This window comes from Phasianus colchicus, chromosome 2 (genome assembly GCF_987193195.1).
Source record: "Phasianus colchicus chromosome 2, bPhaCol1.hap1.1, whole genome shotgun sequence".
Lineage (NCBI taxonomy): Eukaryota > Metazoa > Chordata > Aves > Galliformes > Phasianidae > Phasianus > Phasianus colchicus.
In genome coordinates, this window is record NC_143437.1 from 29,928,431 (window position 1) to 29,943,863 (window position 15,433).

A 15,433-nucleotide genomic window follows, 5' to 3' on the forward strand; every position below is an offset into this window, starting at 1 on the left:
TCTTGCTCCTACATAATAGTGTGCCACTCAATCAAGTTCCTACTGCAGATAGATAGCTACTGAAATGTTATCTTCTTTAAAAATCCTCTTCTTCTGTTTTACAAATCATGATCTGACCATGTTACTGCTGCAGAATTTGTTGGAAAGGATGGCAGGCACAGATTGCTGACACAGATGCCCTGAATGCCCACAGACAATTTTTACTTCTACTCACCTAATTTGAGTCACTGCTATTTGTCCTGCAGGAAGATACAACTACTACAACCCCTTCCCTTCCTCCCAGCTCTGAGCAAAAGATGTTTCCATTCAGACCTGGCTTATGACACAGCCTTCTGCAAAGCTGAATGTCAGTCAGGATATACTGCAACCTGATCAACTCCTGGGACACTGGGTGCTGCATCAATTATTCAGTCCCTGAAATCACTAGACACAAAACTTAACAGACAGTTAAGAGGAAATGCTTAAGCTCTAAGTGCCTATTTGGATTTTTCTTTAGCACTCATGGGTCACTCTTCTGTTCTCCTCATGGAGCAGTTTCATAATTGTGCAAGTGGAGATTAAAATTGGTGTACCTCCAGAGACCCCCCCCCAGGTGCTCTGACAGGATTGTTGTGAGGCAGAGGATACAACTTGCACTACTTGTGCAAACATTCCAACCTTTCTTTGAATTTCAGCAAGACGTGATTTTGCAACACGTATTGAAATGCTTCCCAGAAAACTCAAAAATTCCCAGTCATCACCATTGCTTCTAGGAGTGACTACCTCTCCCAAAGAGAGGCATCCTAGCACCTGAACCACTGGAGTTTGCACATCCTGGCTGGGAGTCCTACTGTCTCAGCTAGTCCTCTGGAAGTTTCTTAGAGTAAGCACAGTAAGATAGGAAATGGTATGGAAGTCTCTAGTAACAATCCATCCCATCTCAAAGCTGGGAACACAGCAAGCTCTAACAGCTTCCCTACTGTGCATGAAGAGGCCATCATCCTCCCCAGTTCCCAGGTTGGATATTAGGAAAAACATCCTATCCAAAAGAGTGGTGAGGCAGTGGCTCAGGCTGCCCAGGGATGTGGTGGAGGTCACTGTCCCTGGAGGTATTCAAGAACTGTGTGGATATGGCACTGAGGGACATGGTCAGTGGGCATGGTGGGGATGGGTTGGCAGTTGGACCAGATGATTTTAGAGGTCTTTTCCAATCTTAATTCACCTCTCTTTGGGTCAGGCGGAGGAGAAGGTCAGAGACCAGATTTTGAGCAGTGTCTTCAGTTAACAGGAAGAATGCATGATCTCAGCTGCTCATTCCTGCTGTCTTGCCTGCATCGGCATTGCACTAAAACAGCCCATCTGCTCCAAGCCCTGCAGCTGTGCAGCTGCCCTGTGCTTGGCTCCTGGGGCTGGGTGAGGATGGGGAAATAGGCTGTTAGTAGGGATAGAGACAGTGTAAGTACATCTACTTCTGCAGGGTTTTTGTCAGCCTCCTCCTGACACCACTTCTATCCAGGGGGCTCTGCAAGTCTGCTTCCCCTCTGACCGAGGTCTTTGCAAAGACTGCCCTCAGAAGAGATGCAGGCAGGCTCACCCTGCCTGCCTGTTGTGCTCTTTTAAACCTGGCAGTATGTGTGAAGCAGACCTCTGTTTCCACTCGTCTGAGAGCAGAGCACAGTGCGTGCTCTCAGTCTGAGAACTGAGAACAAGAACTGCTCAAAGGACCCAGCTGTCTCTGGTGGCAAAGATGAAAGGGTCAGCTATCAAAGCTGGGAGAAGATAGAATGTTTGCCTCGAGGCATCCGGGCATGTCACAAAACAGAGGGTGAATGAGGAGCACGCAGACCTCATAGTAACTGTGCTTCACTCTGCTCCTTGAATCTGCAAAATTGGTGGGAACAGTTACTTCCACATGATCTCCTTCTTGCTCTGCTCCTTGCATTCCCATTCTCCACTGTGTCCAGCTGAGTGGCAAACTGAGACAGTGGTAGGCACTGTCCTGTACTCCTCTGCCTATGGAGCGCAGGAGTTCTCCAGGAGAACCCCGTGGCTGAGTGTCTGGATTGAAGGCAATGGGGGTCTTGGTGCAGTGGCAACCTTGGCAGAGGGAGGACACTGAGCCTGATCCCATCGATGCCGTAGCCAAACTGTCCTGTGGGGAAGGATATAGCCTGTCCACATTGTCCCCTGCAAAACATTTAAGTACTGGAAAGAGGTGTGATTAAGCAAGCTGGCATAATGAATCAGATGTGGAGTTGGCGAAAAGCCTGAGGACTCCTGCTTCTTCTCTTTTTAAATGCCAGACTGTTCTCTCCCTCTGCTCTGTTCTGGCTGCATATCTGATGGGCCTTTGTTCTTCTGAGATGGCATTAATTTAACATTATGGAATGTGGGTGGGTTTTTTTGTTTGTTTTGCTTTTGAATTTCTTAAACCATATCCTGTTGTCCACAGGCAGGAAAGCCTGTCACTGGTCAGAGAGAACCTCTGAGGGAATTTTCCCTGAAAAGAGGTGGCAGGATTTTACTTTGTACACGCAGCATCAAAAATGGATGTCTTGTATCGTTCATCTCTGTATGCCAACACTTTCTCTAATTAGACCACGGATCAAATGAGCAAAGGAGCTCAAGCATAGCTCCACTGTAAGTCTGCTCCTACCATATCACCATCTGCTCTCCATGTACACAGACAGGTGGGTATGTCCTAGAGAGAAGGAGCTGTAGCTGTAGTCTGCCTGCTTCCCTCCTGTTAGCACTTCCATTTCTCATCACTTAAGTAAGGCATGATGATGCCACTGCATTTACCCCACTGGCCACATGACCCAGGTCTCCCCCCAGCATGTCACCCCAAGTTGCCAGCCATCTGTCCACCTTGCCTCTTCACAGTTTTCTCCCTGCTGGCCCATTCCTTCCATCCCAACACTCATATACATGCCAGACAGGTCACATAGTGATGGATCATAGATTGGTCTGTGCAATTGGCTTTGTTGTGTCAGGGGATATTTCTTCAAACCCATCCTCATCTGATGGTGGTTTGAATGGTCAGGGATGAAAATGCATTTTTTTCTAATTTTTTAAATCCCCAGTAAAATCCAAGATAGTTCCAAGCAGCAAGATTTAAATGATTTTCACAGGTTTGCTACAGGGGAAACATTGGCAAGCGAAACTTACCACATTGCTGTTTATTCTCAGAAAGTCCCAGCCACAGTAGGGAACTAGAGACTTTGATTCCCCCGATCCCTTCTATCAGTCTCTGCAGTGTAACACAGCTGAAAGAGAATCCCCTAGCAATTAGCAGCCTGTGACATGGCACTGAACATGCTTAATGTCTCTCTGAAGCCAAAGGGAATGCCTTATAAGTGGAGCTGGGATAGCTGCACTTTCCAAACTCTGACCAAGACTCTGTTTCCTCGGTATTAATGAGCTGTCTGAACTCTCCTGCTTTGATTTTGCTGAAGCAGTGGAAGGGATCTGGGTAGTGAACATGTGAGAGTCACAGAGGACCCTGCCCACCAAGCTGGGATCAGTTAAAGACACATTGAGGCAAAGTTTCTGTGCTGCCAGGAGTGTAAAGCAGCCAAAGGGCTTTAATTGCCTTATTCCACATATATTAATGTATGAAGCATCATTAGGTACTGTGGAAGAATAAATATATCCTATCATGGCACAAAGACAAGACATTCTTGAAAATTATGACTCAGTAACAAGCTGATATTATTTCTCCGTCTCAATCAGTGCCACAATTGTTTTTCTGCTCTCTGCTTCCCAGCTCTCAGAGCAGTAACTTTTCCCCACAGCACTGTAACTGAGAACACCAGCCTGATACTGACTGCTCTTCATTAGCATCCATTTAAATGAGAGAGAGAGAAGGAGAGACCGGTATTTGTTCCGGGGATTATGAGCAGTAATAGATTCTTTCTGGGGACTTTCTTTTGCTTCTGGGATTTGCCTGCACTAAGCTTTGGGCTTGTAGTTTGTGATCAGTGGTGTTACACTAAACCACACTTAAGGAAGTGCTCAAAGTCCCTGTGAGAAAGATAAGAGCTCTTTTCTCCTTGGCCTGGCTTTAGCCCTGACATTAGGTCTGCAAATGACTCTGTCAGGCTATATAAGGGCTGAGTTGTCTCTGCCTTGGGCACTTCCTGCCACAAATCAGTTTCTTCTTATCTCAATTTATCTTGCTTACAGCTGTAATGCCCTGAGGACTCTCTGCTCTGGATTCCCCTCTCTGGCTGGCTTCAGCTGGGTGCCAAACCCAAACTGTTGCACCAGCCAGAGCTCCATAGGTAGCTGATCCCCTGGGATAGCCCCATCCCACAGCAGGAACACTGCAGTGGGGAGCCATGGTGGGATCAGCCTGAGCCTGCAGCCACCCCAACTCCCAGCTGTGAATCCTGGCAGCCTTTCCAATGCAGCACACAGAGCTCTGCCGTGCCTGGCACAGCACTCTGTCTCCTGGTGCTCAGCATTGTCCTCCCTTCGCTTTCTGGCTGTTCTCTTCCTGGCTTCCACCCAGAATGAGCTGTGCGCCCACCCGTGCACACAGTAGCTTGTCCCCATCCCGCTTTCACCCTCCCAGATGCCCTACAGAGAGCCCTTGAAGCGTGCTCTGCCATCCCACACGGACTGTGCCCATGGTGTTGCCCTTGCAGACCCTGCTTCCCTCCCAGTGCCGCCTGTGCTGGTTCCATCCACGCTGCTTTTCAGCATGACAGTGAAATCTCCATCCCACAAAAAATGAGAGGAGACCTTTTCTTCTCGAGAGAAGGTAACATTTAAAGGCATCCCTTGGGCTACTCTATCTGGCAGCCCAGCTGGTGCTCTTTTGTGTGAGTGCCACTCTTGAAATGCCAGCTTTGGTCTTAAAGGCAGTCAGCAGAAGGCAGGGCTTGCTCCCACTGTAATTGATTCCTCACTGGCCTTTATTCTCTCTTTTGTTTGGGAAGAAGGAATAATACAGATTGCAAGAGAAATGTGAATATTGTCTTGTTTGGGGAGAGGTAACAATAGGATTGTCAGTATCCTGGAATTTTTCTTGTATTTGTCTGTCTCTGGTCAGCTGGAGAGATTCAGCAGCAGATACGTGGCCTGCCTTTGTGTGTGCCTCGCCACCAGGTGCCATTAGGAAATGCCAGACACATCTGATGGAAGAGATGGGGAAAGAGCAATGACTAAACAAATAGGTAACAAAACTGCCAGCTGGCTTCGGACTCTAATACAGGAAACTGGGCGTGATAGTAGTACAAAACCAGATGGAGCTGAAGCTTCATCCATATTTAGTTTGAAGAGCTGACGTCTTTGCTATGCTTCTGGGAGGAAGCATTCTCATGATGAGAATGTTCCTAGAGAAGGGGGGTTTTGTGGTCCTTTCCCAGCCTTGGAGAGGCTTTGTAACTTAGCTGGGATTGCATGTAGGCTGTGAGCAGCAGATCTGACCCTCCTTTGCAACTCTGATTTGTAAGGCAGTCGTGGACACATTGCTTGGCTCTTTTGACCCTCAGTTTTCCAGGTGTAGACAGGTATGGTGAAACATGGCATGTTGTGGGCAGACAAAGAAGCTTCCTTTCCAATTTCAAACGGCTTGAATAACACCTGCGTGTGTTCAGTATTGTTCTGCTGGAGAATTTGGGGGCCAAAAGGTTGAATGCTTCAAGGACAGCAGGCTGTCAGTGAGGACACGCTTAGGCTCAGTTTGGGTTCAGGCCAGGTATTCACAGCCAGTGCTTTGGGAGCACTAATTTGCATTCCGGATGCTTGTATGAGTACCTTTCTATCTCACCGTCTCTTTTATCCTGCGGCATAGCAGAGTTCATTTGCTGCTTGATTTGTCTCAATGCTGGCTGCTCAGCCAGGCTCTGGAGTGGTAGATCCTAGCTGCCATCCCTAAGTGAGGCTGGAATGGACAGCAGTTGACTTTAATCCTTGCTTGCTGGCAGCTCCATATCAGTACTTAATTTAGTCTCAGTCCCTCAACTCACCAGCTCTGACTGCTGTAATTAGCTGCTCTGAACACGCTCATATTGACATTGATCTATGGGATTATGTAGATCCTGTGTGGGCTATCAGTTTGGCTAAGGGCTCCAGTGAGGACTAGGTATTCTTCCTAGTGAGGCTTCCCTCATAAGTTGTTTCTGAGGGTAGGGTGGGCACCAAGAAGCCAGAGGCTCAAAACTGGTTTTGCCAGGGGCTCCCATGGTGACCCGTGCTTCCAGGAGGCAGATCCCACTTGCTTACTTCTGCCTGAGGTTGTGCAGTGGCAGCTGACCAAAAGAGGAACAAAGTCATGTTATTCCTCATTCGAAGTGGGAAACTCAGAATCATTGGGGAAGTAGTTTGATATATTCACTATCCTAATATTTCCAGACAGAAAGATGTTTTGCCATCCTTCTCTTATTCATCTTTGAGTCACAGGAATTTGAGGGGAGGTATTAGCTCTGCAGGCTGGCCAGAATGCATCCCAGGTGGTGGGACATCCCCTCCCTTCCTGCTGTCTTGCCCTCTCCCTGTTTGTTCAGGTCTTCATCTATTTATCTCAGCCAGCCTTAATGTTAGTGCTTCAGAATATTTCCAGTCAATAACCATGTCCGTCTTTTCTCAGTTCACTAAATTATACACATACTTCATTCTTTTAACCTTTTCTTGTAAGTCAGCCACTCAGAATCTAAACATTTCATCATCTTTATTATGCATCTCTGAACTGCTTGTGATGTATCTTGCTCTCTGTCAGCAAGGCACTCAGCAGGAGTACTTCCAGGTCCCTGTCCTTCACACAGTACCCCTAGGGCTGACATGCCAAGAAGGAAGGATTTCAAGATACTGTATAGGAAGGAGATTATCTAAGAAAGTCTCTCTCCCTATTGCTTTCCCTGAGCTCTCGCTGCTCCCAGAAAGCCAGACCCAGGCAAGAAGGCAGCATCCCAAGTGCAGATAGACAATGGACGTTTAAGTAAGGGTTGTTATTGCCTCTCTGCTCTCAGGGGTAATATGTCTGTGTATCAGAAACACTGATGAGCAAGAGAGTGACTAGATTCCTGATTAATTTTTTGGTTCATCAGCTGAATTGAAAAAAAGAAAGTGTTTCAGTTCAGCCCTGAATGAGTGTTTAAAAATGTGTTTTTATTGAAACAAAAAAGGGAAAAAAAGTCAATTGGGGAGGATTACTAAAAAGATATAGTAGGTAGACAGTTTCATTTGTGGGTAGAGGGGGTATGTGACACTTTTCAAATGAAAACTGGAAATGCTTTCAGATTTGTTGGCTTTGTTTTTGTTTTAGTGGCAGACAAAACCTTTTGGGAATTGTTTGATGGAAAGGGCTTAAAGCCAGTGCTGATTCAGAGTGTGATTTTGTGTCCCTCTGAAAATGTGGGAGCAGGCATGAGAGGCAGTGCTGCAGAACACCAGCAAAACACGCTTGTGTGCTTCAGGGCAAGTAAGTAACCAGGACAAGTGGCTGCTGAGGACACAGGTGATATTTCTAAGGACCAGGGTCAGGAAAAACTGTAGACTAAATATGCCACGTGACAGTGGTGGAAGAGGAGAGGGGAATGTGTATCCTAGGACTCTCAGTTCAAGTGGGATGTGGACCAACTGGTGTGGATCCAACACACAGTCATCAGGATGGAACAGGAGCAGAAATGCTAGGGAAGAGAGGTTGAGGGAGCTGGGCTTGCTCTGTCAGTCTAAGAGGAGGCTGCTATCAGCCCACGACCACTGTTTGAAAGGCAATTATAAAGGTCACGAATCCAAACTCTTTTCATAGGATCACAGAATCATAGAATGCCTGGTTTGAAGAGGACCACAATGATCATCTAGTTTCAACCTCCCTGCCATTGACAGGGTCGCCAACCAACCAGCAGACCATGCTGCCCAGAGCCACATCCAGCCTGGCCTTGAATGCCTCCAAGAATGGGGCATCCACAACCTCCTTGGACAACCTGTTCCAGTGTGTCATCACCATCTGTGTGAAAATCTTCCTCCTAATATCTAACCTAAATCTCCCGTCTTAGTTTAAAACCATTCCCCCTTGTCCTATCACCACCAACCCATGTAAACAGTCGTTCCCCCTCCTGTTTATATGCTCCCTTCAAGTACTGGAAGGATCAGTAGTATTACATAACATAACAGGGAATAGCAGCCTCCAATGCCATCACTGAAGGTCTGTGCTGGACTTGGCCAGACAAAGCCTGACAATGCTGTCCTGATCTAGAACTGGAAACATCTTCAGGCAAGAGGTTGGACAGGACACCTGTTTAGGTTCCTTACAACTAGCCTATCTGCCACCCACTTCTTGTGCAAGGCCATACAGCCATGCTACAGACTGCTACTTCTTCATTTCCTCTGTCCTCATCTGGGTATGTATCCTCCTTTGAAGAGCCCAGGTAGATGAAATACTGCCAGTGAGATGTGTTTGTCAACTCAGGAGAAGGAGCTATGCCAAGGGTCAGCCCAGCAGATTGGGTTTCCTGCATGCCCCATGTCACCAGCACCCAATTTCTCTCCTGCAGGCTCCTTGAATCTGCTGGTTCGTGTGAGGAACAAGCGGGCCATCGACACCCAGGTGTGGTCACTGAGCGGGAACCGGGGGAACATGTGGCAGCAAGCACATGTGCCCATCAACCCGCCTGGGCCCTTCCAGGTAAGTCAGGGCACAGCCGAGGAGCTGCGTACCACCCACCCCATCCATGTGCTATGGGAGCTCTGCACCCCATGGTCACTGAGGCAAGGCAAGAGCTTAGTGCAAGCACAGAGGTCAGAAGTGACTTTGATTGCTGGATGCTTCTCAGAGCATGTTCTACAAGAGCCCACCCTCACTATCCCTCTGGTTTAGGACTGTAGGGTGGATATGAACTGGGCATGATGTATCTGCTTGATGAGTTATTTATGAGTACCAGGAAGGTGTGTGGCTTTGTTATCGGATGTTTTACTGCAGGTGCTTTTGCCCAGCAGGCTACTTGGCTGTTGTAGGCTTGTTTGTGAGATCTGGGGCTATGCAGGCTGGTACAATGTGATACTGTGGCAAAATGCCCAGCGTGCTTTTGGGTACTATAAAATAATAAATAAGGATTTAGTTACTCTTGCGAGTGCTGTTCAATGTTGGTTTTGCTAGTGCAAAGTACTTAATAAAACAGAACTCTACATGCTCATTTATTACACTGCAGACAGTACACAGAGGTTGATTCTCTACTCTGTGGGTCTCAGCACTCCAAATCCTGTGTGTGCTGGAAAAACAGGGAGAAGTCATTCACGGGGCATCTTGGTAAGAGCTGTTTTGCTCTTTGCATGGGAAGGAAGCAAGTCCTCCACAGCTTCACTCTGGGCTCTGCCCCATGCTCTGATTGCAGATCATCTTCGAAGGTGTCCGGGGCACGAGCTATGAGGGAGACATTGCCATCGATGATGTCACTCTGAAAAAGGGGGACTGTCCAAGGAAGCCAATTGGACCGAATAAGGGTAAGAGTGCGAATGCCCCAGAGGAAAATGAGCCAACGGGAGTGCACATATGCATGGTGTGTAGGAACATTCCCCTAATTTCAGTGCACACTGATGTATTTACGGGGCTCAACAAAACAGGCTCCATCACCAGAAGTTAGGAGAGGGCCTATCAGACTTCTAACTTGTTCTTTATAGTCATGAGTCAGCAAAAGCTGAGAGGAACAACTGGATACTGTAGGGGCTGTGCTGCCAGACACCAGTATGCTGAAGACCATGTCAATGAGCTGGTCTGGGGGGTCACCTTCAGGTAGCTGAAAGCATTCCAGAAAATGAGAACTTCATTCTCACTGAGGTGGAAGCCATAGCAAAGTGCATGAGCAGTATGCAAGTATTAAGTCTTTGGGTGGGAGCCACTGGTGTCCCTTGTGCCTTAGTCCTGCCTATGTCTTGCCTGTGTCCTCAATAACCTGTCCAGGTGAGCAGGAGGAAAAAAAATGGTTGAGAAAGAGTTCCTGTCAACAATTTTCATAATTTCAATGGTGAAAGGGAAAACAAAACATCAAAATAGTCAAAATACCCTAATTTTTTTCAAATTTTCAGTGTAGTTAAAGGTCCTCAAATGGCCAAACTTTAATCAAACCACAAAGAGAACTTTTTCTATAGCTGAAGTTGAATTATCTGGGGAAGAAAGGAAGGTTGAATTGCAAAAGTAACAAAGATTCAGCATTTTGGCCCTGGAAATGAAATAATCTGGGGAAACCTTGAAAATCCAGGGAAGAGTAGAAAGACCTTTCATTATATCTGGGATGTGCTTCATGGTTTGGGGTGTGAGGAGAGACAGTGACACTGCTGTGCGCTGACTTGTTTGATGAGATCTGCATCTTTCCCATCACTAATTCTCTCTCTCTCTCTCTCCTTGGCTGGCAGCGGTTGCTCTTCCAGGAAGTGGGGTTCCAGCCCAGCATGGCCCTTGTCTTTGTGGCCCATTGACTTTCTTCCTTTACGTGCTGCTCAGATGATGGCAAGTGAGCGCTCCTGTCTTCGGACCGAGACATTCCTGCTCCTTTCCTACTCAGCCACCTCTGCTCCTCTTCCTCCCCTCCTCACTGGCACACCAAAGTGTCCATATGTTACCAAAGACTGACAGGCATGACCACGCAAAGGGATCTGGTTCAGAACTGGAGCACTCCTTGAGAAAGTCATAATGTCTAAGACAAAATTAAAAAATAAAGACAATGTTTTTTAAAAAGCACGTGCACAAGAGAGTGAGAGAGAGAGGAAGGAAGGAAAGAAACAGAAGCGCAGGAAAGAAGGAATTAAAGAAAAAAAAATAAGAGTGAAGAAATGTGAAGAGCAAATGAAGGAGGAAAAATCTACCCCTATATTTCCTTGGGAATGTCGGACAGGGCTTCCTCAGGGAAGTGGGAACTTGTTTTAAACAAACAAAGAAAAATATATTAAAGCACAAATTTCTACCAGAACAGTTACCTTCTTTACCACAGAGCCTGCAGCTTAGTGGACAATATTTCACAGCCTTCTCCTCAGTCCACCATGCTCTCTCACTGGCTGGGGCGGCCCTGCAGTGATGCAGCAGCTGCCCCACAGGCCAGTGGCCAGAGCACCCCGCCTCATCCGCATGTGCTTCAGTGTCTCCATCCATCCACCCTCCAGGCTCTCATGTATTTAACTGCCCCCTGTGCAGTTTGCTTTGGCCCGCGCTGCTATCCTCTCCCCCACCTTTTTGTGCTTCTCACCCACCAGCCTGAAGAAGATGGAACAGGAGTGGACCCATCCCTTGGATCCCGCTGAATGGTGGAGGAGTCCCAACTGGATTCAGCTGCAGTGCAGGCCCCCACATGCCTCCTCTCTTTCAGCAATTCTTGCTGAGTGGAGAAACTATGAGAGCAGATCTGAGCTGCAGGCAGAAAGGTCTCTCAGTGGGTTGGGGTGGGAAGGGAAGGGGGGAGCAATTACATGTTGGCTTCCCGCTATTTTTGTTGGGATGAGATCTGTCTCAGCCCTAAACCCAGCATTGCTTCTCTGTCTCTTTTTCATTATTTATTTATTCTAGTACTTAACTCCATTGTTTAACTTCCCTCAGCTCGAGCATTTTGAATGATGGAAAGAGTCAGGCATGTCGGCCTGATATTGCCACCTCACTTCTCAGGCCTTTAGCTGCAGAGAGGGGGAAATGTGGCACAGCACCACTGCTCAAGGGAGAAGTGGCTGAATTCCGTCAGTACGTGCAGCCTTGCAGACCCCAGGAGAAGGGTCTGCCTGCACTGGCCAAGCAGGAGCCATGATATCCTTGCTGCAAATGGAAGCAGCAATGGGCATGACTTAACTCCCAGCACAGGGCAGAGTTAGCCCCACGTTACAGTGCACTGGGGGTTACTTTCTCCACTAGCCTCCTAGCTGAGTGGGACTCTTCCCCTTAGGGACTCCCCATGAGCTCTGTATCTGGAGCACCACAGGTGTGCAATGAGCACATAACACAATGAATATATCAGCTTCTCTGAGACAACTGGGTTTGTCCAAAATCACCTGAATGTATTAGCTGCCTCTTGCCATTGCTCAGCTTCTGGAATCAGCTGGCGCCTTCTTTCCTCCAGTGATGGAGGGGGAAAGCTTTTATTTAACACCCAAGAGATCCAGTTTGAATTCCTGAACAACAGCTCTCTTTGCTCCTTGGTGGGAGTTCTGCATTAAAACTCCCAGCCAGCATCAGAGAGAGAAAAGACATCAGCTCTGAGGGTTGAGGGGCCTCCTCCATGCAGACCCTTACAAGACATGAGAAAGGGGATGAAAAAGCTCTCCCTTGTTCCTATTGCTTTTCTCCACTTCCTAGAAAGAGCCCTATCAGTCTTCTGTCTCTGCAGGGTCTTCCTTCCTCCAGAGTGTGGACCTTGATCACACTGTCTATTTGACCAGGAGACCTGCAGCTGTTTCGCTGGGCCAGGCAGTGCTGTGGGAGCTTGGAGCAATTCTGCTTCTTGCTGTTTGTTGCCATTTTGACAGACAGTCAGTGCCCTCAGCATGTTTGAACTATGCTCTTTCAGCCCAATGGTCCGCTCTTCTTTTTCACCTATGTTTGTTGGAGGATAGCAGTCATCACCCTGATACGAGTCTGTTTTCAGTCCTAGCAGAGAGGTGATGCTTTCCAGGAGCCTTTGGGTGCTACCTGGTGTCTCCTGACCTGTTAGCAGTGTTCTCTTGCTGACTCCAGGGGTCTTCCACTGGGCAGAGTAGGAAATGGGAGCACTTTCCTATCAGGAAGAGATAGCCCAGGGTAGTCATCTCACCTTCTTCTGGGCTTTGAGGCAGGGATCCTCGTGGCCTTGCTTTCCACGGGCTGCTCAGGTCCTTGGGAGGAGGTTGCACAAATGCATTTTGCTGATGCTCAGTGGGCAGCAGGGCTGCTGAGGGGTTGGGGAGGTGGAGCCCAAAAGTTCAGGCCCACGGACAGAGCAACATCTGTATGGGAAGTGTCCATTCCCTGCTGCCAGCCCTGAGCCCACCAGGAGGAATGTAAGTGCCTCACAAGCCGACCCAGGGCTCAGGAAGCCCATCTGCAGCCATGGGCTCAAGGCAGAGCAAGCAGTCAGCAGTGAGGCCTTTTCCTCCTTGCTGTCAGGTGCCCACGTGCCGCTTTGTTGGCCCTGCAACTCTGGTAAAAGTCTCAGGGAGCCCCTTCCAGCCTAGAGCTCTGCTCCTTTATCTCTGGCTTGAACACGGCTGGTGCTGAGTCTGGTGGAAAGCCCTTAACCCAAGTGCCTCAGCTCGTCAGAAGCACCAAGGGTCTCATTCCCCTGACAGGTGTGCAAGGGGAGCATGGCAGAGGGAAGAGGCAATTCAGCAGTGGGGAGCTGTGCAGTGATGGAAGCTGCTGTTTGTGTGTGTGTGCGTGTATGTGTGCACGCAGCGGTGGACAAGAGGCTCTGTCCCCCCTTCCCAAGAGCAGCAGTGTTTGGGGTTTGCTGCCCCATCCCTGTGCTTGAGGGGGCAGTTCTCCTTGAGGAGGTAATGCATCCCGGTGAGATGTAAAGCCATGCTCCTCAGCCCTTGCAATTAAAGACCCCCCTCACACTTTTCACAGCGTTCTGGCTAAATTACCGTCCTTCAACTTAATTACAGACTGTCGTCTTAAATATCTGTTGCAGTCCCAACCCGATACATTATGTTCCTCTTCTTGATGTTTTATGTTGCTCCGTGCTTATCGAGTAGCTGCTTTATTCCACTCCAGAAGTGGCTGCATTTCAGTGATGGTGGAGATTATTCTGTACATAGAATGAAAGTCCCTGCAGAAGAAAAGTGCAATATAAATTTAAGAGACTGCTTTTATTTACAAGGAGACCTCTGCTTGGTAGTTGTAGAAATACATTAGGAAGAATGCTGTGTGGGTGTTAGCCGATATATACTCAATTTCTTCTTCTTTTTTTTTTTTTTTTCGGGGTATAAAACAGAAAATATGTGAGTGTGCAGGCTCCTGGGTATAAGCTGTAGATATTAGAAGCAGTGACTGCTACTGTGTAGTTACAAGTGGGGCTTACAAAGAAACTTTCATTTGAAACCTCTTTTTGTAGTTGTTCATTGTATTCTGAAAAAAAATATATACATTTTTGTATTATAATTTTCCACGTTTGGATGAAAGTCCCAATAATAGGACATCAACAGGACATTAATCCATAGCTTTTAACAACACAAATGTCAATTCCTACCCCGGCTTTGAAAAGCAGCTCCTGGCTGGTAACAGTAATAGCCTGTTTTCCTCCATGTAAATCAGCCGCTGGAAAACGACGGAGCTAATGTGTTTCATTTGATGTGAAGTTAAGTAATTTGGAATGCCTGAGCGCAGCTCTTCCCAGCCACGCAGGAGCGAAAAATGTTTCATCTCTGTGACAAATCACAGTGCAGCATGCCAGCGGCTGGGGAGCTCCTGAGCTACGTGGCTGGGAGCAGTATGGGTCTGCCCTGCACAGCATGCCACATGAGAGCAGCCCTAGCAGGAACCCTGCTTCTGGAAGCAGTGCTGTTCTGGGAGAAGGTAGGGCAGCAATCAGGGGAAAAGTGGGGGGCTGGGGGAGGTCAAATGTTTAGGTGTTTCCTTCAAGGATAATTGTGGATGTATGAATGAGCGTAGTAAACACCATACAAATTGTATTCTACTCTCTACTGCTGTTCAAAGCATGGAAATCTAATTTCTCTCTATACAAAGTCCTGTGGGAACACTGCTTCAGAACAGCATGAAAATGCATCAGCTCCAGAGACAACCAGGGTGCTCCCTCTGCAGCCTGCCTGTACCACTCCACACCAGGAGAGCTATCTTCTGTTGGCATCTTTGTGCATTGCAGCTGGGCGGGGATGGTCACCAGGAGCAGACATCAGTGCTGCTGGGAGAAGCACTGCTCCATCACACCATCACAGAGGCACCAGGTGTTATTAAAAGGGAGACCTGCAGGAAGGGTGTCCGGGCATGCAGACAAGGCAGGAGCACAACCCAGTACAGGATGCTGGGGAAGCCGGGAGCTGCCTCTGTTTGTGTTTTACTTTGGCTCCTCTGTTAACTGCTCGTCCCACTCGGCCTGGGAAGGCGTTTAATGCAGACAAAAGGCATTTGCAGAAAAACAAGTCCTGGAGAGCTCTGGAAATTGCATTTTAACAGGACCCAATTTACACTCTGTGGTAATAACTGGCAGCTGGTGGTTTCCAGCCGGGAGCTGAATAACCCCAGTACACTCAGCATCCCAATTGATAGCTGTGATAGATATGTGTTTTTCAGCAGTCGCCCCTTTGGAGTAAGACATGTGCCAGTTTGTTTGACAACCTGCCACCACCTGGCACACTACAGGAGATTTTGGACCCTTCTGATGGCTACTCATAGTCTGATGTGGTCACATTAGATCAGGGACAGCCATTTGTGTGCGGGAGGCCATGAACATCCCCAGGAGCACTGCAGAAAGGTGTGACCCTGGGCTGGGTGTAAGCTCTGCCACCAAGCGTCCTTCCTCCAATGGAGGCAGCTCTC

General features: G+C 48.0%; 1 protein-coding gene across 4 annotated transcripts in view; it reads left to right on the forward strand.

Annotated features, from left to right (window-relative positions):
• Positions 1-10,865, forward strand: part of MDGA1 (MAM domain containing glycosylphosphatidylinositol anchor 1) — a 125,017-nt gene extending 114,152 nt beyond the window's left edge. For all 4 annotated transcript variants that reach the window (XM_090135213.1, XM_090135214.1, XM_090135212.1 and 1 more), the window contains 3 exons: positions 8,481-8,611; positions 9,318-9,426; positions 10,336-10,865. In XM_090135213.1, coding sequence (XP_089991339.1) covers positions 8,481-8,611; positions 9,318-9,426; positions 10,336-10,427 — 332 coding nt within the window. In that variant the 3' untranslated portion in view covers positions 10,428-10,865. The remainder of the gene's footprint in view (positions 1-8,480; positions 8,612-9,317; positions 9,427-10,335) is intronic.
• Positions 10,866-15,433: the final 4,568 nt, after the last annotated feature.